This window comes from Octopus sinensis, linkage group LG1 (genome assembly GCF_006345805.1).
Source record: "Octopus sinensis linkage group LG1, ASM634580v1, whole genome shotgun sequence".
Taxonomy (NCBI): domain Eukaryota; kingdom Metazoa; phylum Mollusca; class Cephalopoda; order Octopoda; family Octopodidae; genus Octopus; species Octopus sinensis.
The window spans coordinates 154,088,453-154,113,431 of NC_042997.1; the positions used below are offsets into that span (position 1 = coordinate 154,088,453).

General features: G+C 35.9%; 1 protein-coding gene across 2 annotated transcripts; it reads right to left on the reverse strand.

Moving 5' to 3' along the window:
• Window positions 1–1,838: 1,838 nt before the first annotated feature.
• LOC115219235 (putative sodium-coupled neutral amino acid transporter 7) lies at window positions 1,839–23,096 on the reverse strand. 2 transcript variants are annotated; one of them, XM_029789380.2, is made up of 9 exons: window positions 22,861–23,096; window positions 19,032–19,156; window positions 18,002–18,200; window positions 14,653–14,791; window positions 14,305–14,397; window positions 11,132–11,189; window positions 9,111–9,373; window positions 4,773–4,972; window positions 1,839–3,144 (listed from the first exon to the last, which is right to left on the reverse strand). In XM_029789380.2, exons 1-9 carry the CDS (start codon window positions 22,958–22,960, stop codon window positions 2,939–2,941), a joined length of 1,383 nt encoding a protein of 460 aa, XP_029645240.1. In that variant the 5' UTR covers window positions 22,961–23,096; the 3' UTR covers window positions 1,839–2,938. The 2 variants fall into 2 exon arrangements, with proteins under 2 accessions (XP_029645240.1, XP_036361618.1); XM_036505725.1 differs by lacking the exon at window positions 19,032–19,156 and having other exon boundaries at window positions 22,861–23,092.
• Window positions 23,097–24,979: the final 1,883 nt, after the last annotated feature.

The window sequence follows — 24,979 nt, forward strand, 5'->3', positions numbered from 1 at the left end:
AAGAAACACTAAAGGATTTCTGGGTTTGGACTGAAGACTTTACATAAATATTCTATCGCTCTCTCTCTCTCACACACACACACACACACACATATGGCAGTATTAATGGAATGTGCAATAGACTAATTGGGAGGAAAATTACTGAAACACAAAAAATTCAAATATGAACATGGAAAGTATACATTGTAGTTTATTTGAATTTTTTTCATTTCAATAATTTTCCTCTGATTTTACTCATTCTCGAATTTGATGGACATATAGTGGTACCTAAGTGGACTCAAGGAATCTCTAGTAAGACTTTTTATTGATGTACCTGAAGAGACCCAAACAGGTCAAAACGTGTTGTACCCAATAAAGTTTATTACACATTCCATCGCCTATCTTATTAATACTGTTACCCCAACCACCACTATGAAGTCCCTGCAGTAAATCTACGGATAACAACAGGTAATCAAAACTGTGCTGGTGCTTTACTCATCATCCATTTATACATTTTGTACAATTTCTCCATTATATATATATTAATACATACACACATATATATAAAACAAACAAAAAATATAATAAAGTTGACAAGATAATCTTCATGCTGTCAAAATTTCCTCTTAAAAATGAAGAGGATTCATAAGATAACATATGTTAACGAAAAAAGAAAAAGGGATGGTCACAGTGAGAATGGCTGATTATATGTCTATTCAATTAGAGCTGTCTGGGGAAATTATATTATAAGATTATTGTTCATCAAAAACTTAATATGAACAATATACAATTATAAAAATGGAGTCAATACATGAAAAGGCTTCAATACAAACTGTAAGTTTCAAGCATTTCTTGTCTGATTATGTATTGATGGATAATTTAAGGGGTAACTGGAGTTGTTTTATGTTTATTAAACCCAAGTAAGGCCTATGATCAAAGGCGTTTCAATTAAGACCACACTATCTTCTAAGCCAATAACTCTTTTCTCTAGAAAGAGAGTAAGGTGTAATTTAAAGGAGATCTGGTTGCTATTTCTAGAAGGTTGAGCGACCACATAGTCTCCCTCAATGGCTAAGTTGATAAAAGTGTTGAAGCAATTGCTGAGTTGTCTTTAGAACTAATACTCTACAGGTTGATTCCTTGTGGTCAATTTAACTTAAAGTAAACTAATATTCCCTATTAGAAACAAACTTATAGGGACAGACTTTCAAATGTCATTGGTGAAAGCAACCAAACCTTGTATCACTCACTGTAAGTTTTAAAACAAAAAAAAAATATCTATTACATCAAAATATGAAGCTCTTAATGGCTGAGTGTACCTGTCTGTGAGTAGGTACCACAAATAGTGATACTCATGCATACAGGCACACACACACACACAGGTGGACCAAGCTATTGGTGAATGTAGAAATAGTAATATATTTTATCACCCTATGCTTACTGTTGTTTGCATGTGTAGCAAACAAGTTCTACATCTTCAGAATCAAGTTGTTAGTAGCTGTAGGCTATTATTTAGATGAAAAACAATTGTTCTAGTGACATGCAAAAATTTGCAAAAACCAACTTATTGCAGTAGGTGGTAAGAAGAAAAAGGGGATGTTTTAAGAATATAATTCCATTACTCTTTTACTTGTTTCAGTCATTTGACTGGGGCCATGCTGGAGCACCGCCTTTAGTCGAGCACATCGACCCCAGGACTTATTCTTTGTAAGCCTAGTACTTATTCTATCAGTCTCTTTTGCCAAACTGCTAAGTTACGGGGACGTAAACACACCAGCATCGGTTGTCAAGTGATGTTGGGGGGACAAACACAGACACACAAACATATATATATATATATATATACATACATACAACAGGCTTCTTTCAGTTTCTGTCTACCAAATTCACTCACAAGGCTTTGGTTGGCCCGAGGCTATAGTAGAAGACACCTGCCCAAGGTGTCACGCAGTGGGACTGAACCCGGAACCATGTAGTTCGTAAAGAAATAGTTGTGATGGTCCCATGATTGAACAGATTTCTAATTACGGAGCAGTTACAGTGGAAACATGACAATAACAACACTGATAGAGCATGAGACAAGACAACAATCAGCTTAGAGATTGGTAGTTCATGGCTTGTTAGTACAGCTACTTTATATGCCTATCAAACATACTAAACTTTCAGTAACCAAGTATGAGCAAGAGCCATGGAGGCAGTATAGTTTTATTGCTTTAAGCAACAATAACACTGTACTTCATTAGCTTGCAGTGTTGAATTTAATTACTCTCTTAGGAATAACAGCCTGCAATAGTTTAGCCATTTAAAGAGTGACTTCTCATTTGACAAATGGTACATAAATAAACCGGTATAGATCTTAGTGAAAAGATCTAGAAAGTGAGAGCTATAGTAAAAAATAGCAATTTTTATAATACATGTAATTAACAAAAAAATTTGTTGATTTTTATCTAAAAAAATTTACACGCAAAAGATGTAACTAAAAATATATAGAATTATAGTACTAAAAATATATAGAATTATAGTACTAAATTTGTTGAAACTGAAAACATTATATATGTAAACCACCATTTAATAATCATATTCCATGCTGGCACAAGTTGGGTAGTTTCACAGGATCTGACCATCTAGGGGACTGCCTTGAGCAGACATTAAAGCCCAATGCATAGTCATAATCCTGTTGAACAGTTCAATCCATGCCAGCATGGAACATGGACGCTAAATGATGATGATATATATATTATATATAAAACACAAGAAAATAAATTCATTTATCAAATTATTACAAAAATATGTTAATAGAATATCACATTATCCAAAGTATTTTTGAACACTGAATTACACTGAAAACACTTTTACAGAATACAAAAACTGGATGAAAGGAACAAATGTTATGGAAAAAAAAAAAATCATTAAAATTTAACAATTTTTGTTCATATTTGTTCAATATACTTTTTTTTTTCTAGGTAGATGTAACGTTTGTATCACAGGTATTTTCTGCTCCACTCCCAGAAAACCCATGAAGGTTATCCAGAATGGCTTGAGTAAAGGTGACACCAAAAATAAAAGCACCTAAAGACAAAAATAATATTCCACTGCCAACAGCTAGTCGTGGTTTCCACACTGGGAAGTCGTTCATATGTAAACCTAGTTGAAGGATGCATATACCTGAAAAATATAAACAGAAAAAGGAAGATTTATAGCTTTATCTGGGGTTTTGTTTTGAGATCAGTTTACAAAAAAGAAAAAAAGAAAAAGGGGTGTTAATGAAGAATAGGCAGTAAGTTATAATTGGTATAATATGAAGAGAAATGTGTGAGAGAGAGAGAGAGAGAGAGAGAGAGAGATAAAAGCAGCTTCATTTTTACCTTTATTTCATCCCTACTAAATGTCAAGAAGGAGTCTCAATGCAGTCATTCAACTGCATGAAATAGCAATTACACTTATTAAATCACATTCTAATGTTTTTTTTTTTTTTTAAATAATGTGACAATGTAGTAATTTTCTTTCAATTATCCCAATACAATCAAAATTTAGAGAGGAACTCAAATATTTTGCAGGAAATTGATAAATTATTGTACCTAGGTATCTTGTTATATGATATCTGTTAGGGATAAACCTAAATTCTATAGACGTAATATCCACTTTTCCATGCTTGCATAGGTTGGATAGAAGTAGTTGAGGCAGATTTTCTATTGTTGGGTGCCTTTCCTGTCACCATCACTCACCTGCTTCTAAATAAGATAATATTTTTCCATGGTTGGACATGTTTTCACAGGAGATAAATAAAGGACACTGCTTGCAATGATGGTGACACTTTCTTACAACTAATACCTGATAAAAGGCAAGGAAACAGTAACACACACATGTATAGTAATACCTCACTTTACAATGGCCCAATTTGTGAGACCCTGGGTTTATGAGTTTTATAATAAATATAAATTTTCAACGAAGTGCTAAAGTTTCTACTATTACAACAAATACTTCTGCGTGTTACTAAGAAATTTATAGAGAGCGAAAAAAAAAAGCTTCTTCTAAGCAAACTACTCTAGACTATGCCTATGGGCATATGGTGTAGTGGTTAAAAGCACAGGCTACTAACCCCAAGATTCCAAGTTCAATTCCAGGCAATGACCTGAATAATAATACTCTAGACTTGTTTTTTAAAAAGAAATCTACAAGTGCTTGTGAATTGGCAACAGCATCTACAAATGATGGTGTGCATGTGAGTCGGGTGTGAGTGATGGTGATTTAGAAAACAATTATATTAATATTTATTATAAATGATCTTGACAGTCTTTTTACTTTACATTCTATGGTTATTTTATTGCCATTTATTTACAAGTATTAGAAATTTTAAAGGTAAAATATTTTTCTGAGAATGAATTATGATTTATAACATTGCTACCATGGAAAATTTTTGCTCTGCTTTATGAGTAGTCTCCAGGAACAAATTAACTCGTATATCAAGGCTTTATTGTATATATGTATGTGTGTAAACACACACAATGTGCTTCTCCTGTATCAGTGGATCTGGTAGATGGAAACTGAAAGAAGCCTGTGTGTGTATGTATGCATGCAGTCTCACTGCATGGCATCTTGGCAAACCTGAAACCACGTGTTTGGGAATCAAACTTTTTAATGCACAGCCACCCATGTTTAGAAAGAGATTTCATTTTAAGTAACTACTATTACATCTTCAAACAAATGGCTTCAACTTCTGAATTCTGTTAGGAATTAACTAGACATGGGAGATATTCTAAAGAAAATGAAAGTAAATAGAAAACTGAGATTACCTGGGAAGACAAAGATAAAGACAGCTGCTAATGTTCCAAGGAATGCGATGACTACTCCAATATTAGGAATTAACACAGCAAGGAGAAGAGTTGTAAAAAACCAGACTAGAGTCATTATAATACGCCGTACTTTCTCATGGATACTGGCACTCACAGCAGAGAGATTAAATATATAACACCATAAACTTTCTAAACCAGCCCTGCAAAATGAAGAATTACAAGTTAAGGACAGTAATTATTAGAGCAACATATATATAAAAAACAAAGAATGAGGAGTGCCTCTGTGTGGTTGCTAAAAATAGCAGTCTAGTTACCCTCAAATCACAACTGCTTAAAAAAAGATTGTTGGATAATGTAATCTACATGCATGATGGTTGGGGAAAAGGTAGGATGGTCACAGCTGGAATAGCTTTGATCACAGACCTGCCCAGTAAGGGTTGACACTGGGCTAAACAAGGGCAACAAAAATGTTATAATTGCAGAGTGAGTTTTAAACTGAAGATTTTTTATTTTAGTGTCAATAAAAATAGAAAATAATATATTTATAGGCACATGTAAAACTAATGCTGTTCCTATACATCTTAATGGAAAGATGTATTAACCTAATACTAATAGGTTCTCTGGAAAATTTTGAGTGTTTTTAAGTCAAACCATTTAACACTTCATTGAACACACTTGAAACGCAACAGTTAAAACTTTGGCATTGCTTGAAGTGGTAGTGCATCTCTTCTTTGTTTCTGACTAAAAATAGATTTATCTTTCATTCTGGTTACCTTTTATTGACATTTGAAATGGATAACCAAAAATTTCATATTCATGTTGTGCCGCCTCGACTGGCTTCCGTGTCGGCGGCATGTAAAAAGCACCATCCAGCCGAAGCCAGTGCCGACTGGCTTCCATAAAATGCACCATCCGAATTGTGGCTGATGCCAGCGCCGCCTCGACTGGCTTCCGTGTTGGTGGCACGTAAAAAGCACCATCCGAATCGTAGCCGAAGCCAGTGCTGCCTTGACTGGCTTCCATAAAATGCACCAATCCGACCGTGGCCGATGCCAGCCTCGCCTGGCACCAGTGCAGGTGGCACATAAAAAGCACTCACTACACTCACGGAGTGGTTGGCGTTAGGAAGGGCATCCAGCTGTAGAAACTTTGCCAGATAAGACCGGAGCCTGGTGCAGCCTTCTGGCTTTCCAGATCCCCGGTCGAACCGTCCAACCCATGCTAGCATGGAGAACGGACGTTAAACGATGATGATGATGATGATGATGAATGTTTTTCTTTTTTAAAAAAAAGAGAGAAATGTTGCAAAGACTTGCAAAAACATTTCTGAAGTTTATGGTGATGATGTTGTAGGCTAATCAATTGTTCAAAGGTGGTTTGCAAAACTTAAAGCTGGAGAGTTTAGCTTGGAAGATGACAGTCACAGCGGAAGACCTTCAAAACTGGATGAAAATGTTTTTTTGAAAGCAAAAATCAAAGAAAGCTCAAATATTGTGACTAGAGAAATTGCAGAAGAGTTGGAAGTTTCTAAAAGTATGGCTCAAGTACACCTGGTGAAGCTAGGATACATTTCTTGCTATAGTGTATGGGTTCCTCAGAAACTCTCAGAAAAGGATTAATTGGTTTGGTATTCCGTTTGTAATAAGCTTTTGAAATGGAATGAAAAAGCATGCCTTTATTGAAACAACTTGTGAATGGAGAAGAAAAATGGATTGTATACAAAAATGTAGTGTGAAAAAGATCCTGAAGTTTGTGTAAACAGTAACCAAAGACAAATATCTATGCCAAAAAAGCTACACTCTGCATTTGGTGGGATCATAAAGGTATTATTTATTAATACCTTCTCCCACAAAGCCAGACCATTAATTCTGATGTGTACTGTCGTCAGCTGGCTAATTTGAACTAAAAAAAAAAAATCAAAGAATTGAGGCTGGAGATTGCCAACAGGAAAGGAGTAGTGTCCCAACAAGACTATGCCTGACCACATGTCTTTGGCCCCACCAAACAAAGTTATGTGAACTTGGCTGGGATCTCTTATCCCATCCACCATAGTCTCCTGATATTGTGCCATCTAACTACTACTTGTTTTTGTCTTTACAGAACCCATTGTAAGGAAAAACCTTTTAACAATTTAGATGGAATCAAAATGCATCTAGATAGCATTTTTTCTTCAAAGCTAGTCAAATTTTATGCTGATGGAATACTTAAATTGCCTGATAGATGAGCAAAGGTCTTTAATAATAATGGAAATTATCAGGTCATTAAGAATGAAATGTCTGATTTTTCTTGTATTGTTTATGAATATGAGTTCTGTCAAGGAACCAATGCACCCCAGACAGAAATGATGATGTGTACTGTCATTGATGGTTTGAGAAAATCAGCCCCTTGGTAGACTTGAGACCAAGGTGGATAATGTAGTGGAAGCAGATACCTCTCAAACTACACATGAGTTAGCAGCAAGGTTTGACGTTTCGATTCCAACTAAATAGGACCATCTGAAACAAATCAGCAAAGTAAAGAAGCTGGACAGGTGGGTACCACACAAACTGAATGAGCATCAATTGACATGTTGTCTTGAAACTTGTTCTTTGCTGTCACGCCATAAAAGCGAACCATTTTTGCATTGTATTGTTACATGTGATGAAAAACTGGATTCTTTTCAACAATGGCAAGCGTTCTGCATGGTGGTTGGATAGAGACAAAGTGCCAAAACACAATCCAAAAAAGAATATTCACCAAAAAAAGCTAATGGTGTCTGTTTGGTGGCCCAGCGCTGGTGTCATCCACTACAGCTTCATGAGACCTGTCAATTACAGCGGATGTATACATCAACTAATTGGATGAAGTGATGAGTGAACTTGCAATTAAACAACTGAGATTGGTCAATAGAAACAGGCCAATTCTCTTGCAAGACAATGCTCAACCATATGTTGTACAAAGAACGGTACCCCAGTTACAGGAACTGAACTTGGAAGTACTCTGTCATCCACCATATTCACCAGACCTTGCATCAATTGACTATCATATTTTCCAGGCATTAGACAAGGAAAAAAACTTCAAATCTGAAGAAGATGCAAAAACGGCCTTTCCTGATTTCATCAACTCTTGTTCTCCAGAATTTTTTGCTACCTGCATAAATAAGCTACTGATAAAATGGCAAAATTGTGTTGATAATTTAGGTGCATACTCTGATTAACTGCATTGCTTTTTGCTAAGATAAAGTAAAATAAACTTTCAGTTCAAAATCAGACATTTCATTCTTAATGAGCTGATATTTCATCAAATAAAATTTATTGAAAGGTCCAATTATTTATATCCCTTTTTGCATTTTAAAAAATGCTCAGAACTTTCTGGACAACCTAATTCTAAGCTGCAAATGACCATATTTCTAATAATACACAACCTAAATGCTGCAATTAATTTTTAAAATAGTCAAGAGTTAAATGAAAATAACAGACGTTTTTATTTATTATGCTACTGATATCTCACATCATTGTTTATGTAGTCAATAATTAAGAAATGGCACAGAAAAGCACCCATTACACTATCAGAGTGGTTGGCATTAGGAAGGGCATCCAGCCATAGAAAACTATGCCAAATCAGAGTGGAGTCTGGTGCAGCCTTCCAGCAGGCCAGCCCAGTCAAACTGCCTGACCCATGCCAGCATGGTCAACAGATATTAAATGATGATGAGTACTGATGTAATTATAAAATGCAGTTAGTACTGTCTATAAATGTGTGGAGATAATATAGTTTCAAAAATACTCTTTAAACCTCAACTAACATTTTACTGTTTTTGAGTCATAGATTAAAAAAAAAAAATGTTATAGGTCATAGGTATGCTTACTAGCAAACGTAATGCTTATTTATTCACATTGTTTTGAATTAATTATGCATTAACTTATAGATTTGAGATTTGAATGAGGTGACTGTATTTTTGAAGAATGATATTATAAGGTAGGTGAGAGCGACTGGATCTGGAGGATTATAACTTAGAACATGTAGAATATTTATCAGGGCTGGATACAGCCAGTTTGAATGCTAAATGCTTAATTAAAACAAGTCTGGGCTAAACAACCCTGTAGGCTGCCTGGGTTGTTCTTAGATATCATAAGAACTCCTATTGCTGCTTGTATGTTTAGCACATCTAAATTCTTTGTTGTTTAAGGCTCTGTCACAGATCCCACAGTGTTTTTATTGCACATATTGTATACTCCGAATATCTAATACTGATATTTTGCCTAATCCTTCACTGTGTATCAAGCATTCAAACTGTCACAGAATAAATTTTGCAAAATAATTCAAATAATTTAGATTTAAAAAGAAAAAGATACAAACCTGCCACAAAAATGTAAAATTGGATAGCAAGTGTAAGTCTTGAAACCTATTAAAAGTACAGCTACAAGGATCGAGACATCTGGGTTATTGTAAGATAAGAGAATGTCACTTTTGATTTTGGAACCAAATGTTAAGTAGCCACACGTTGCCATAACTGTGTAAGTAATTATACAAAGGGCAAGAGCCACAGCAATCGTCTTAGAAAATTCCCGTAGTGTTCTCTTTTTTAGACAAGAGTAAATGGGTATAACACTAACATGGCACTGAAACAAAAAGAAAAACAAGTTAATGGTATATTCATGAGAAATGTTACAGTTACTACTGGCTATGTGAACAGGAACAACATTTATTATCAAGTACCTGAAATAGGTTAATAAAAGATACATTATCTACTCCCTTGTGCCTGAAGTGATTTTAAAGAAATTCACTAATAAGTACCTCTCATGGATAACAGCAGCAGCACAATGGCATGAGAGAATGTTTAGGGGAAGGTCACACTACTGCTAAAAACTATGACACACACACATGCGCACATAAGGATACACATCTTATAAGAACAGAATGGAGTAAGTGGAGCAAGAACACACACGAAAACGAAGTATCGCTGAAGAGGTCACAGATGTGTGACAAAAGATTTCTGGACAATGGACATGAGTAAAAATAATAAAATAGGAATAGTAATAAATGAATAAAGAAAAAATATATAGTGCATGTTTATTGGAGTGGGGGGAAGGGAAATTACCATCCTGAAATATAACTTGGAGAAAAAAAAAAATCTCAGTTTAGCTGATATATTTTAAATCATGATAAGATATTAGTGTTGGCTCAAATGACATGACCTACTTTTTCGCTGGTTTCAACGTTGGCCATGTTGGAGCAAACCCTTTAAGAGTTTTAGTAGATCACATAGGACTTGAAATTTATTTCAGTTTGGTGCTTATTCTATTAAATGACTTAATTACTTTTTGATGTAAAGCAATGAAACAGACACACATGCATATACAGAAGACTTGCCTAAAGGGTTCTATACAATAGAACTGAAATCAGAGCCATGTGCTTTTAAAGCAAGCTTCTTAAGAACACGACTATAAAAAAGGGAAGTATCATACAATTTTGTCTATTACTTAAATAAGATAGGATGATCACAACTAAAATGCTTCATCAGGGCTGATTTTGGGATTAAACAATAACTACAAGCAAGCTGAAGTATGGTAGTTTAGAATGTAAAGATAAAATGCCTTTACATGTGAAGAGAACAGAAGACTCATTTCAATAAAATGGGCTCACTTCATTAAATAACCAACCTACTCAATATTACATACATTTATACTAAAAAGAGAAATGAAATATTTGATAAATACCCAAACTAGAAAAATTATTCATTAGGTTACATCAATTGGATAAAATTAAAATTTTTGAAGTATTTATCACTTAAGGGAGTGAACTAGTAGAGTTGTTAGAGTATTGGATAGAATGCCTTATAGTATTTGTGGATCTCTGTACTGTGAGTTCAAATCCTACTGAAGCCAACTTAACAATCTTTTCAGGGTTAATAAAAAGAGAAAAAAAGAGCATCAATCCAAGGTAGTGAATTGAAACAAGATTGAGCAAGATGCTTTGAGGCATCTATTCTGGTTCTTTGCTTTCTGAGAGCAACACCTATAATGACAATGACACTGGTGCCAAACTGTGTTTCCCCAATTTGGCAGCTTTACCTTGGATATAAACATCAGTGTTGTGAAAAGCAGACTTTGCCAGTCTTACCCAAAATAATCTTGCTCATACATGGTTGACCTTGACTGACAAAGGCCCAAATGATAATTTATCAGTTGGAAGAAAGTCCACATTCATGACCTTTGTAGGTTCTGAGACTTGTAAAGGGAAAAGACAAAAGAAAAACTACAACTTGTTTTACTGCAGTAAGAATCAACATGCTAAGATATAGATTAATCCTAAGACTGGAAAAACTACAAGACAAAATACTGATGTATGCGTTAATAAGGACAATAATTTGGACTCACCTGATAGGAGAAACAAACAGTAGGCATGACATAAAAGACATCAATCCAATTTTCAGGTCTGAATGAAAAAAAAAAAAAAATATATATATATATAAATATATATAACATTTTTGTTATTCTTTTACTTATATCAGTAATTGAATTACTGCTACAGGAGCAGGACTTCCAAAAGGTTAGAAAAAGTTAGTCAATTATATCAAGCTCATAGATACTCTGTTAACTGATCTCCATTTAATAAAATCGTCAAGTTCATCAACTGAGTTATTTCTCTTAGTAACATAAGCATCTTAACTCTTTAGCATTCAGATTATTCTGTCAAATGTAATGCTTATATAATCAAATTGTTTTGAATTAATCATGCCATACATTGTAGCATTGAAATTTAGATGATGTGATTGTTTATTCTTGGAATGATATTGTAGGGTAAGTGTGCAAAGGCAGAACTGGCCAGTTTGAACATAAAACAGAATATTTGGGACAGATACAGCCAGTTTAAATGCTAAAGGGTTGAAGTATTTACTTATACTTAATAACAGAGGAATTCAAAACGGGTTGCCCCTGAGCCCTCATAGCAGAATCACTACTGGAACTAGAAAATAAATTTCGGGTTTGGAAGCTAGGTTTAGAATCAAAAGGCCTTAGAGTAAATGTAGCAAAGACCAAAGTTATAGTAAGCAGGAAGGCGAACTCATCACACATCCCCTCAGGTAGGTGGCTCTGCTTGATCTGTAGAAGATGTACCCAGTGTAAGCTATGGGCATAAGAGGTGCAGCAACATCAAAGGAAAATTAATCGAGAAGATAGCTTTCGTGTGCGGCAGATGCACAGGGGCAATAGACACCACAGATACCCAGAAAACAGATTCCATCACACTCCAGGGGGAGAAACTAGAAATAGTTGATAGTTTCTGCTACCTAGGTGACCAAGTTAGTAGTGGAGGTGGATGCTCAGAGGGTGTCACCACTAGAATATGAATAGCCTGGGCAAAGTTTAGAAAGCTTCTACCCCTACAGGTGACAAAGGGTCTCGCTCAGAGTGAAAGGTAGATTGTACGATGCATGTGTGCGAACTACCATGCTTCACGGTAGTGAAACATGGGCTGTGACTGCAGAGGACATGCGTAGGCTTGAAAGAAATGAAGCTAGCATGATCCGCTGGATGTGTAATGTCAGTGTGCACACACGACAGAGTGTAAGCGCCATGAGAGAAATGCTGGACATAAGAGGCATGGGATGTAGCGTGCAAGAGAGACGTTTGCGCTGGTATGGTCATGTACTACGGATGGATGGGGAGAGGCGTGTGAAGAGGTGCCACTCCCAAACAGTTGAAGGTATCTGGGGGAGAGGTAGACCCAGGAAGACATGGGATGAGGTGGTCAAGCATGACCTTCAAACGCAATGATGAAAGACCAAGATCTCTGGAGATATGCTGTGACTGCAATGACCCGACAAAGAATGTGAGTTCATAGCTGTTTCCTGCACCAGTTTCACATAGCCCCAGCCTATCCTAAGTACCTTGGATTGCAGAACGACCTGCTGTGCTTACTTTGGATCGTAGGTTGACCTGCTGTGCTTGAGGAGACCTATTGAGTCAAGTACATCAACATCAAAATAAATATCAAATGGAAATTGTAGTTGTGATACCTGTGCCGGTGGCACGTAAAAAACACCATCCGAATGTGGCCGATGCCAGTGCTGCCTTGACTGGCTTCTGTGCTGGTGGCATGTAAAAAGCACCAACCGATCGTGGCTGCTGCCAGCCTCCCCTGGCACCTGTACTGGTGGCACATAAAAAGCACCCACTACACTCATGGGGTGGTTGGCGTTAGAAAGGGCATCCAGCTGTAGAAACACTGCCAGATCAGACTGGAGCCTGGTGCAGCCTCCTGGTTTCTCAGGCTCCGGTCGAACCGTCCAACCTGTGCTAGCACGGAAAACGGACATTAAACGACGATGATGATGAAGAAATGATATAAATATTTTCAAGTGTTATCATCAGCAGGCCAGTCTGTTTTCGTTTGGCACAACAAAATTTTCACTCTTTCTCTAAACTCTTGGGTTATCTTCTATCTTGTATTTGATAAAGTGAAGCTTTCCCAAATATTGTATAAGTATTTAATAGCTTGTGTTGGGAAATATAATGTCTTGTCTTTATTTTTTGGCATTATCTTACATAGTTTACTAACTTTGCACATTATGTAGATATTCATTATATAAATATAGTACCCATACAGAAGATAATTCATTCACTTTACATTAGATTTTGGAGGATTTTTTTTATTTGTCCCTTGCTAGCATGGTTTAGAGCTGGCCTGGCCAACTCTAATTACATTGCAGGTCACTTGAATCACTTGAAGGAAGGTGTGTAGCATGTGATCATCGCATTGACCATGACAGTGAAAGTTGTCATGGCGATACCTGCTAAGAGGCCTTGCAAATTTGCAGAAAGTGTATGGAGAGGAGGGTGTGAGCTGCACACAAGTTCAGACGTTTCCAAGATGGCTGAAAAATGTTGATATTGACAAAGGTTCTGGGAGACTTGCAACCAGTAGAACTGAGAAAAACATCACAGATGTGAGGGGAAATCGTTGAATCACAATATATGAGTTATCAGAGGATGTGTAGATTAGTTATGGTTCAGTTCAGTCCATTATCACTGAAGATTTGGCTACGAGATGCGTGTCTAAGTCTGCATCAAAACTGCTTTCAGCTGATCAAAATGACACTCAGGGTTTCAGTTGCACAAGATCTTGATTGTGTTGAGAACGATGAATACTTTTTGAAAACTTTGCATAGACCTCTGAGCAGATATCGACAAGCTTTTGGCAAAATTTGATGCAGATTCTCTGCTCAACTTTCTCCGTCATGGTCAATGCGATGATCATATGCTACACACCTTCCTTCCAAAGCACAGCTGTAAACAGTGCAAGTGAGATAGAACGTTAAAATTTAGTGCGCATGCACAGCAGAATTCCAGGTTAATCTGTACCAAGTGGCTTCACTATGTGCTTTAGCTGCATTACTATGGCAACAGTTCGGACACTTATTGATCAGACCTTGTATGTATGTATAATGAAGTACCACGTACCTACAAACCTTTAATAAATATCAAATTATAGTGATGGTGAGGAAATTTAGGATATAAAGCTGTAGAAAATGGCAAGTGTTACTTACGAAGTGCGTATATATTCAGGAGGAGTTTCAAGTAATGCATATTTGGCAATAACAACAATCACAACATATATAACAGCCACAACTCCTAGGAAACTGGAAATATATAGAATATAAGAATGCAAGGTTCTATGAATTTCAAAGTAAATGACAAACATTGAAATGAACTTAACATAAAAATTCCAATAAAATATTTGGATGATTGTAGTAACAATAGCTATTTAAAACATGTGTACCATTATATATACCTTTGCTTTACTTTGTGACAGAGTTACATATATAATAAAGTATTAAAAAATTTTGTCACATTTATGGCCAGAAGCAACTCAAAAGTGTAATTCCAATACTAACCTTGCATACTTCAGGAAATCTATCTTCTTAGGGAAACAGAATGGTAAAATGAGTACTGTTGAGGTCACTACTATAGTAAATATTCGGTTCATATACCAAGGGTTTGTACAGAAAAGGCCCTTATTAACAAAGATAAAAACTGAAAAGAGAAAACGCATGCATTAATATTAATTTTAAGGATATGAAGACAGGGGAAGCCCCCAGCCCATCAGGAATCACCACCGAGATGCTTAAAATATCCAGTGGTGTGGGTTATGGTCTAGTCACCCGTATTGTAAATCAGGTGGTTCATGAAGAAGTCATACCCAATGACGGGTGTAGCAGCACCATAGTCAACTGCTACAAAGTTAAAGGTAATGCCTTAGATAGAAATAGTTACAGAGGTATCAAATTATTGGATCAGGTGATGAAAGTTGTGGAGAAAGTCATAGACCAACTAATCAGGGAGAGAGTCTAGATAAGATGCAGTTTGGCTTTGTGCCAGGTAGAAGCACCACTGATGCTATATTTCTGGTAAGGTAACTGCAGTAGAAATACCTAACCAAAGATAAACCTCTGTACTTGGCTTTCGTTGATTTGGAGAAAGCTTTTGACAGGGTTCCCCCATCCTTATCTGGTGGTCAATGCAGAAACTAGGAATAGACAAATGGTTGGTGAGAGCTGTACAGGGATGCTATCAGTAAGGTGAGGGTGGGCAATGAGTACAGCTAAGAATTCAGGGTACAAGTAGGGTTCATCAAGAATCGGTGCTCAGCCCCCTCTTGTTCATCATAATCCTCCAGGCAATAACAGAGGAATTCAAGACAGGCTACCCCTGGGAGCTCCTCTATGATGATGACCTTGCTCTTACAGCTAAATCACAACCTGAGCTAGAGAAGTTCCAGGTATGGAAACAAGGTCTATAATCAAAGGGCCTTAGAGTTAACCTAGCAAAAACCCAAGTCATAATAAGTAGGAAGGCAAACAAATCACAAATTTCCTCAGGTAGATGGCCCTGCTCAATCTGTAGAAAAGATGTAGGTAGAAGCTCCATAAGATTCACCTAGTGTAAGCTCTGGACATATAAAAGGTGCAGCAACATCAAAGGAAGGTTAACAGAAAAACTAACTTTTGTATGTGGAAGGTGCACAGGCAAAATAAATGCTAAACATGTGCAGAAAACACTCCAACTGTCAGGGGTGAAAACTAGAGGTAGTAGATAGCTTCTAGATGACCAGGTTAGTAGTGGAGGTGGATGTTCCGAGAGCGTAGCAGTGAGAATAAGATTAGGTTGGGCAAAGTTCAGAGAGCTCCTACCCCTACAGGCAACAAAGGAGTGAGGCAATCTACCTCACACTCAGACTGAACGGCAGATTGTTTGATGCCTGTGTGCAAACAGCTATGCTACATGGCAGTGAAACATGGGGTATGACAGCTGAGGACATGCGTAGGCTTGAGGGAAATGAAACCAGTACGCTTTGCTTGATGTGCAATGTCAGTGTATATGCTCGACAGAAAAGTTAGGCATAAGAGGAATCAGATGTGGTGTGCAAGGGAAACGACTGTGCTGGTATGGTCATAAGAATGTGCATGGACAAGGACAGCTGTCTAAAGAAGTGCCAATTTCTGTTGAAGGAACCTGTAGTAGAGGTAGACTGAGGAAGACATGGGATAAGGTGGTGAAGCATGATCATTGAACTTTGAACCTCACAGAGGCAATGCCTAGTGACCAAGTACTTTGGCGATGTACGCTGTTTAAGAGGTCCTGTCAAGCCAAGTGCACCTGTGCAGGTGACACGTAAAAAAAAAAATCAACTTGAATGTTGGGCCTTATGGAGGCAAAGTGGGTGAGTTCTTTTTGAGTGTTGGGCCTAACTGAAGCATAGCGGCTGAGTTCCTTTTGAGTGTTGGGCCTCGCGGAGGCAATGACCAAGACCTTTGGCATTATGTTGTGCTTGAAAAGAAGACCCATCAAGCCGAGCAAATCGCAGTCGTATCAGATACCGGTGTCATGCAAATGGCACGTAAGAGCGCCCATTACGCTCTTGGAGTGTTTGGTGTTAGGAAGGGCATCCAGCCATAGAAAACCATGCCAAATCAGACTGGAGCCTGGTGCAGCCTTCCAGCGTACCAGCCCCGTTCAACCCATGCCAGCATGGACAATGGACATTAAACAATGTTGATGGTGATGACCGAAAATATTCTAGCATAAATTGATCATGTAATAATTATGAAGACTAAACTTCCACCCACATGCAGGAGCGATGTCGTAGCATAGCTTGAAAAGTTTTTGTTACCTTTAAATAAAAATACTGCTGAGTGAACAAGTGTCAAGCAATATAGTAGAAAGAGATTGTGATGATACTGTTTCAATACCTTTAAATTAACCCTATAGCATTCAGATTATTTTGTTAAATATAATGCTTATTTATTCACATTGTTTTGAATTAATCATGAATTATCTTGTATCTCCAAGTCTTTGATGATGTGGTAGTTCATTTTTAGTATGACATTGTAGGGTAAATGTGAGGAGCTGCATTTTGCCAGCTTGAACATAATGCAGGTAGAATATTTTGGCGGTGAGCTGGCAGAAACGTTAGCATGCCGGGTGAAATGCTTAGCGGTATTTCGTCTGCCGCTACGTTGTGAGTTCAAAGTACTTGGTCACTAGGCATTGCTTCTGTGAGGTTCAAAGTTCAATGGTCATGCTTCACCACCTTGTCCCATGTCTTCCTCGGTCGACTTTGCCTTTCATCCTTTCGGGGTCGATAAATTAAGTACCAGTTACGCACTGGGGTCGATATAATCGACTTAATACCTATGTCTGTCCTTGTCTGTTCCCTCTGTGTTTATCTCCTTGTGGGTAATAAAGAAATAGGTAGAATATTTTGGCTGGATATGGATGGTTTAAATGTTAAAGGGTTAAATTAAAAGCATTGAACGAGAGTATCATTTCAAACTTACTACAACAGTTGTGTTGTGTTCTTTAAACCTCCAGCATTTAAACCAGCCATATTCAGCCTACTTGTTTTATATTCAAACCAGTCAGATCTTGTCTCTCACACGTACCCTATAATGTCATTCCAAGCATATGCAATCACACGACTGAAATCTTGAAGCTACAAGTTAATGCAGGATTAATTTAAAACAAAAGGGACTGAATAAGCATTACATTAAACAGAGTAATATGAATGCTAAAGGGTTGAGGTGTCTTCTCTCAATCTATTTGTATGACAATTAAGTTCCATTTCAACTTCACATGATTACTCTAGTAAAATGCACCAAGTTTTAAAAACAATGCAAATTAGCAAATAGCAACCCTACCTCCATACTTGTATAAAAACAGATTAAACAAAATTTTGTTACTTACATTCTTGCCATTGGTCGCCAATGATGATAAGGAAAGTGATGCAGGTACCATAGCAGTAAAGCGTGATTGCGATAGAACACCACAACAGACCCTGATGGCCACACAGATAGAAAACGACTTCTTGGTAGTTAGTACTTTGGTTTTTATCAGAGCAGTACACAAGAATTAATAGAGCTGCCACCACAAATATCATCAAAAACTAAAAGAAAAATGAAAGACACTCCTTTAAGTTTATAGACTAGAAGAATATTCTAAAAAGCTCATTATCAATCAAAGTTTTATTATACTGGCAGTTTTATCTTTGATTTGTTTCCATAGTTAAGATTTAAGTGTTTGCTATACTAGTCAATACATTTTCAATAATTTTAGTAAAAAAGTTAGAATGGAAACAAATTTGAGGCAAATAAGTTATCCAAAACTTTTCTCCCCAAAAAGCTTTTTTTTTACCATAAATTCTTATTTCTTTATTGCCTACAATAAAGTGCTCAACTGATACTTAATTTATTAACCCAGCGCTCAACTGATACTTAATTTATTAACCCTGAAAGAACGAAAGGCAAAGTTGACCTTGGTGGAATTTGAACTCAGAACATAAAGATGGACGAAATGCCACAAAGTATTGCCCTGAGTGCTAACTATTCTGCCAGTTTGCTACCTTACTACAAGCATATATTAACCCATTTGATATCAACCCAGTTGAAATCATCTCTGGCTCTGTTTTCAAAAGTTCTGAGCTAAAATCTTCCACCAAACCTTAGTCACAATTTATGCTCCTAACACCAGCTTAATGATAACTAAGTTAGTTCACTAAATTCTTTGTTATATTCAAAATTAATTGAAAGAAACACAGATCATCTTACCAGAAATATGGTAACAAAGGGGTTAATATGATAATATTGTTGAAGTAAACATAATAGAAACATCGGAAAAAAGTAATTAGAAAGTCTTACTATCATGTGTGTACATGATAGCTTTGTAACATGAAACTTTAATGAAGTACAGAAGAATGAAAAAAAAAAGAAATATTTACTGCTTGAATGACTATGCCAATGAGAACTCCACCAGCTTGGTAGTAAGATTCTGGGAAATTGAGAAGACCAGCACCTAATGCAGCATTGACAACAAGGAATACTGCAGCAAACCAACTTGTGCCCACTGATAAATGAATAAAGAAATAAAATATTAAGAAATACAAAAAGTAGAAAAATAAAAGAACTGAAACAAGATGAAAATCTATTAGGTTTCTTTTTTTAACAAGATGTTTCCAGTGTCATATAGTTTTCATAGAAATCACCTTGTGGTGACTTGAATACATCATTAGTGATGTTACCTGGAGTAACTGGGTGTTTTAAATCTCTCCGCAATTAGATACTGTCACCCAGGTAATTCAGCCTGGATCACTCAAGTTCCAGTTTGAATCCAGTTAATATTATCACCATACTTCCCAACTGATTCATAGCCACTTTGAAGCAACCTCTGCTACCTTTGTAGTTAACTTGATGGCCTTCTGCCTACTGGCTATGATGTTGTAAATGGGTTTGAAAATTGATGAAAACATTCCCAAACTATAGTTTTGAAAACATTGCGTTATGAAAGCTATTGCATTATCAAGATTCTGCAGAAAATCACAAACCATTTTTCTGAAAGCTACAAGGAAACAAATTTGAGGCAAATGAGTTATCCAAAACTTTTCTCCCCAAAAAAGCTTTTTTTACCATAAATTCTTATTTCTTTACTGCCCACAAGGGGCTAAACATAGAGGGAACAAACAAGGACAGACAAAGGGATCAAGTCGATTAGATCGACCCCAGTGCGTAACTGGTACTTAATTTATCAACCCTGAAAGGGTGAAAGGTAAGCATTTCGCCCGGCGTGCTAACGTTTCTGCTAGTTCACTGCCTTTTTTTTTTTACCATAAATTCTACACCATCTGAGACGTATTTGTAGCAACTTACATTGATAAATATCAAATTTTCAGGAAGTTATGAGTAAACAAATTTGGCAGGGCACATTTTTGTGTGGTTAGGGAGCTTGCTTCCTAGCTGCATGGTTTCGGGTTCAGTCCCACTGCGTGGCACTCTGGGTAGGTGTCTTCCACTATAGCCTCGAGCCGACCGGAGCTTTGTGATTGAATTCGGTAGGTGGAAGTTACTGCCGTGTGTGTATGTGTGCGTATAGCTGCTCAGTGCCTCTCCAAAAGAGAGAGGGATATCCTGAATTTACCGAGCAAGTGACTACTATGAGAGAAATAAAGGATTCAATGGAAAATGAAACAAACAGAAAAATTACATAAATTGGAAATCAAATGTGTCAATGTAATTTAGTAACTAGCACCACCTGGAGGGCAGTCTCTCTGCTAGCACATATTAAGGAGGCATTGTGGCTAACTTTTTCCAATGCTAGCAGGATTAGACGATTAGACATAATGTCGCAGTCACTCACCCTTACCTGTTTTTCCAGGAAGTGGGGTTTTTTTAAAATCCATCTTCAAAAGCACAGAGCTAGTGGGCAGTTTTTTAATAGAGAATGTTAATAAACTTCACCATTTGTACTCCAGCTCTTTTTCATTCAAAATAAGGAATACAGGTGTTCACATACACGACAGGTTTCTGTACTGTACAGTTTTCATCAACCAAATTAACTTCCAAGGAATTAGTTGGCCAAGCAAAGCAATAAAAAACACCTGCCCAATGTGTTGTACAGTAGGATTGAACCTGAAACCACCTAGTTGAAGAGTGAACTTTTTAACCACTCAGCCATGCCACATATATTTTTACTGAGAGAGAAAGAGGGGATGCCAGCAAAACACTTAAAACTTCCTTTTTATTCTTAACCTACTTTGTCATTTTGCCTCAGTCACCAGGTAAGAAGTAGCTGCTATGCGATTGCTCAACTTGATATAAATTGCAGCCAAATTTTCCTCAAATATCATGTCCTAGTATCTTAAAACTAGAAAATGTATGTATTCAGGATAATGCAATTATGGATATATTATACAAACATCTGAATGATCTTCTCTATCAGCACTGCTAGCATAGCTGAAAATCAAAGTATGAAAGCAAAAAGTACATGAGGAGTGGTCATTATTTCCAGGAAAGATCAAAGATGTTTGAGAAGACGAGGCATCAGTAAAGTATAGGCCCAACCCACTTATTTAATTAAATATGACATTTCAAACGAAAATTCTTGGCTTTGTTTCAGATTAGAGAACAATAAAATTCAGTATGGGAGAAAAAAAAGTCTCACTTAGACATCATGTTGAAATTAATATTCTGTGTTTAAAAAGAAATTTTTCATTTGGTAAAAAATGAGTTCTTTCCCCAAGTACAAGAAACGCGTTTTCACCTGAATGAAGCTAGGGAGATTAACATATTCACACACTGGAACAAAATAGTTAATTTGAGTAATAGAGACTAAAGTACAATTACTTGTACGTTGATGGAATTAAGTTAACTGGTTAATACCGCATTTACTCCGAAACCATTAAAAAAAAATCGTCTCTAACAGTTTAACTAAAAATGTTTCAACGTTTCACTGTATGCCGGGTTTATATATTTGGTACAAACCGATTTTTACAGCAGTTAATGTTTAAATGATTCCTTCAATACAACAGAAAGCTACTCCCACTTAATAATAAAAAAAAAAAAAAAAAAAGCTGTTTCGATCCTAATGCTTTCAGTTTTTATTTGCTTTTAGCTCGTAAAATAACATTTCCAAAACAGTCTGCCTCTAAAATAATTTGTCCAGCTTCCGACAGACAAAATAAAACGACTGTTTACTGATTTCAAGACTCAAAACAAGCTTTATTCAGGGAGACTACTTAGGACATTTACCACTGTATAAAAAGAGTCAGAAGAAAAAATTTATAGTTATTTTAATTCTGTACTGCTTAATAAGCTAAATTAATTTTTAAAAAGATATCTTATTACGGCTTCTTGCAACTATGCTGTTTCTAACGAAGGAATGCCAGATACGCTATTTAACACCAGTATCTACACTAATTGACTATTATAGATAAAAAAATAAACGTTATCTTATATCTTAAAAAAAAAATACAAAGTATTTTCTTGTCTATTGTTCTGAAAAAGCCATAAACAACTTTGTTTCGACGTAAAAAAAAAAAAAAAGGAATAAGAACATTGTCAAAACAATTAGTTACAATTAATTTCTGACATAGCTTTTGACATAAATAGACATGCCATTCAGTTTATTTTATCACGATAACATAAATGTCAGAATTTAATTGTAACTAATTGTTCTTTGTCTGGATTTTAATTAAATGCTTCGAAAAAATGTTAATGACTTTTTAAAGAATACTGCATATTCATAACAATTCCCTGGTGCGATGTTGAGTATGCGCGCTTCTTTATTTGTTTATTTACCAATTTCTTGCTTTTTCTTTATCTTTTTTCTTTTCCATTTTCTTATTGTTTACATGAATAAATTGTATTCGTTTTCTCATTAAATTGTTCTGAAACTTTATAGTAATATTCTCAAATAAGCATATATATATGGGTCGATAAATTAAGTACCAGTAGCGTACTGGGGCTGACCTAATCGACTGGCCCCTTCCCCCCAAATTTCGGGCCTTGTGCATAGAGTAGAAAAGTATATTTCTGTTGAAATACACTGCCTTTATTCATATCAATTAATTTTGAAAATCATGAAGAATTTACTAAAATATTATAGCAATTTGCATTACAAAAAAAAAGTTAGGCATAAAATAACATTTCCTTTTTACCTATAACAATTATATAGCAACAGATGTTATTTTAGGCTTTAATTTATGATCTATACGAAGTAAAATAATAAATTAAGTTGATCAGAATTAAGACAAAAATTTGTTCTTATTTTGTTACCTTCAGGTACATGCACTTCAAATTCTTCGCTATAGTTGATAGACTGTGGTCGCGTTTCCACTTTTGCTTCATCTTGCTGATAAGAATTTTCTTCTTCCATTTCAAAGTTTCCTATTTACAGAAGGAAACCTTAAGAAGTAAGTTGGAAAATGCTATCCGTCTTAAAACGACTTGTAATGATGTACCACAACAGAATCCGAAACGTCCATGTTGCATAGCATGTGACTTATATCGGTCATGTGACTAATTCAAATTGATCTTTAGCTCGTGATTTAATTATAAACGTTATCAGTAATTTAATTTGATAACTCTAATCTATGTTGAAATTACCTTGTAATTAAAGATTATTGTTTTTTAATTAGCCCTGTTGAGCTATAAATATGATAAGTTTATTAATCATCCTTTTTAAACAAACTTTTCTGATAATTATAAGCTATTTTCCACATTTCTCTTCAAATTAGAATCGTTTAACCTGAGATTTCTTAATGTGGTTGTTATAATAAAATCTTACTTGCAATAATCCAATGGAAAAGAACAGGGGATCTTGTTAAATTGCATAACTTTAAATGCCTGTAACTTCTTTATTAATTTCTAGGCGGAATGAATGCGAAGTTCCTTGTCAGCATTCAGAAATACAATTTTTGAAAATAATCTGGTAAAAATTTGAAAAACTTCGAGTGGTTGGAAGAAATTTAACAAGAATCGGAACTTGATTCACAAAAGTGAACACTAAGATAATTTTAAAAAAAAAGAAAAAAAATCAAAAATAGTCATCTTCAAACCCGTGGAAACTGATGACACTTTAAATCTTTTTAAGTCAACCAACTCGGGCCTGATCGAACAAAACTATGATTAAAAGTAATCCAGTGAAAACAATCGTGTCTTTTATAAATAGTGTATTTCAGATTACTGTTTCCAAAGTGTTGTTTTACATTTATATTTTCTTTTTTTTTTAGAATTTTACTTGAGGTGATCGACTCCCTTGTTAGCAACTACACGCAAAAAAGGCTTCTTCATTAAATAAATTATTTTTATTTTCATCATTATGAAAACACTTTGTAGTTATGCTGAAAGGCCGAATGCAAGTTTCTTTAGCAATTTTAAAATATTTTATTTAGCTTACATCTTTAAAGAAATGTTATGTCTGTTTAAAAAACGGTGAGTAATAATATAATCGGTCTTATTGTCACAAAATGTTTAATGGTTATTTAGTTATGTTTCTTTACATTATGTGTTCAGATCCTATTGAGTTCGACCCCTTCTGAAGTCTAAAAACAAGCTCTGAATCAATGTAACCTCCATATTTGTGATGAAATACCCATTAGAAATCATTATTAAGGGTGGGGGTCAAGGCAGCGAGTTGCCAGAATGACGTAAAGACGGGCAAAATGCTTAACGGGACTTCCTCTGTCTTTACTTTCGGAGTTCAAATTCCGCCGAGGTCGACTTTGCCTTCCATCCCTTCAGGGTCAATAAACTAAGTACCACTTGAACACTGGAGTCGATGTAATCGACTTACCCACTTCCTCGAAATTGCTGGCCTTGTGCCAAAATTTGAAACCTTTATTAAGGTTGGAGTGTAAAAGCGGTGAGGCGGCAGTATCATTGGAATGTTAGAAAAATAGTTTTGAGTTCCAGCCCTTTACATTCGGAGTTCAAATCCCGCCGAAGTCAAATTCATCTTTCATCCTTCCGGATCGATGGCATTGACTAACATCCTCCTCTTAGAACTGCTCGTCTTGTACTTAAATCAGAAACCAGGAGAATAATATGAAGAATTAAAGAAAGCATTATTATTTACAACGAAAGGAGGCGATATAATAGATTCGTTAGAGCGTCGGAAGAAAATGTTTTACAGTATTTCATTCGTGTTCTGAGTTAAAATGTCGCCAAAATGAACTTTTCTTTTCATCCTTTCGGGATAAGTAAAATAAAGAACCAATCTAGTTAGGGTCGACAATATCGATCCTAACTAAGTTGGTTAGGCGCCACAAAACTGCCAGTTCTGTGACTAAATTAGAAATAATTTATTTACCCGAATGGTTATGGTGTCGGACAAAATGTCTTGCGATATTTGTTCAGGTTCTTTACATTCTAATTTAAAATCACGGCATGATCA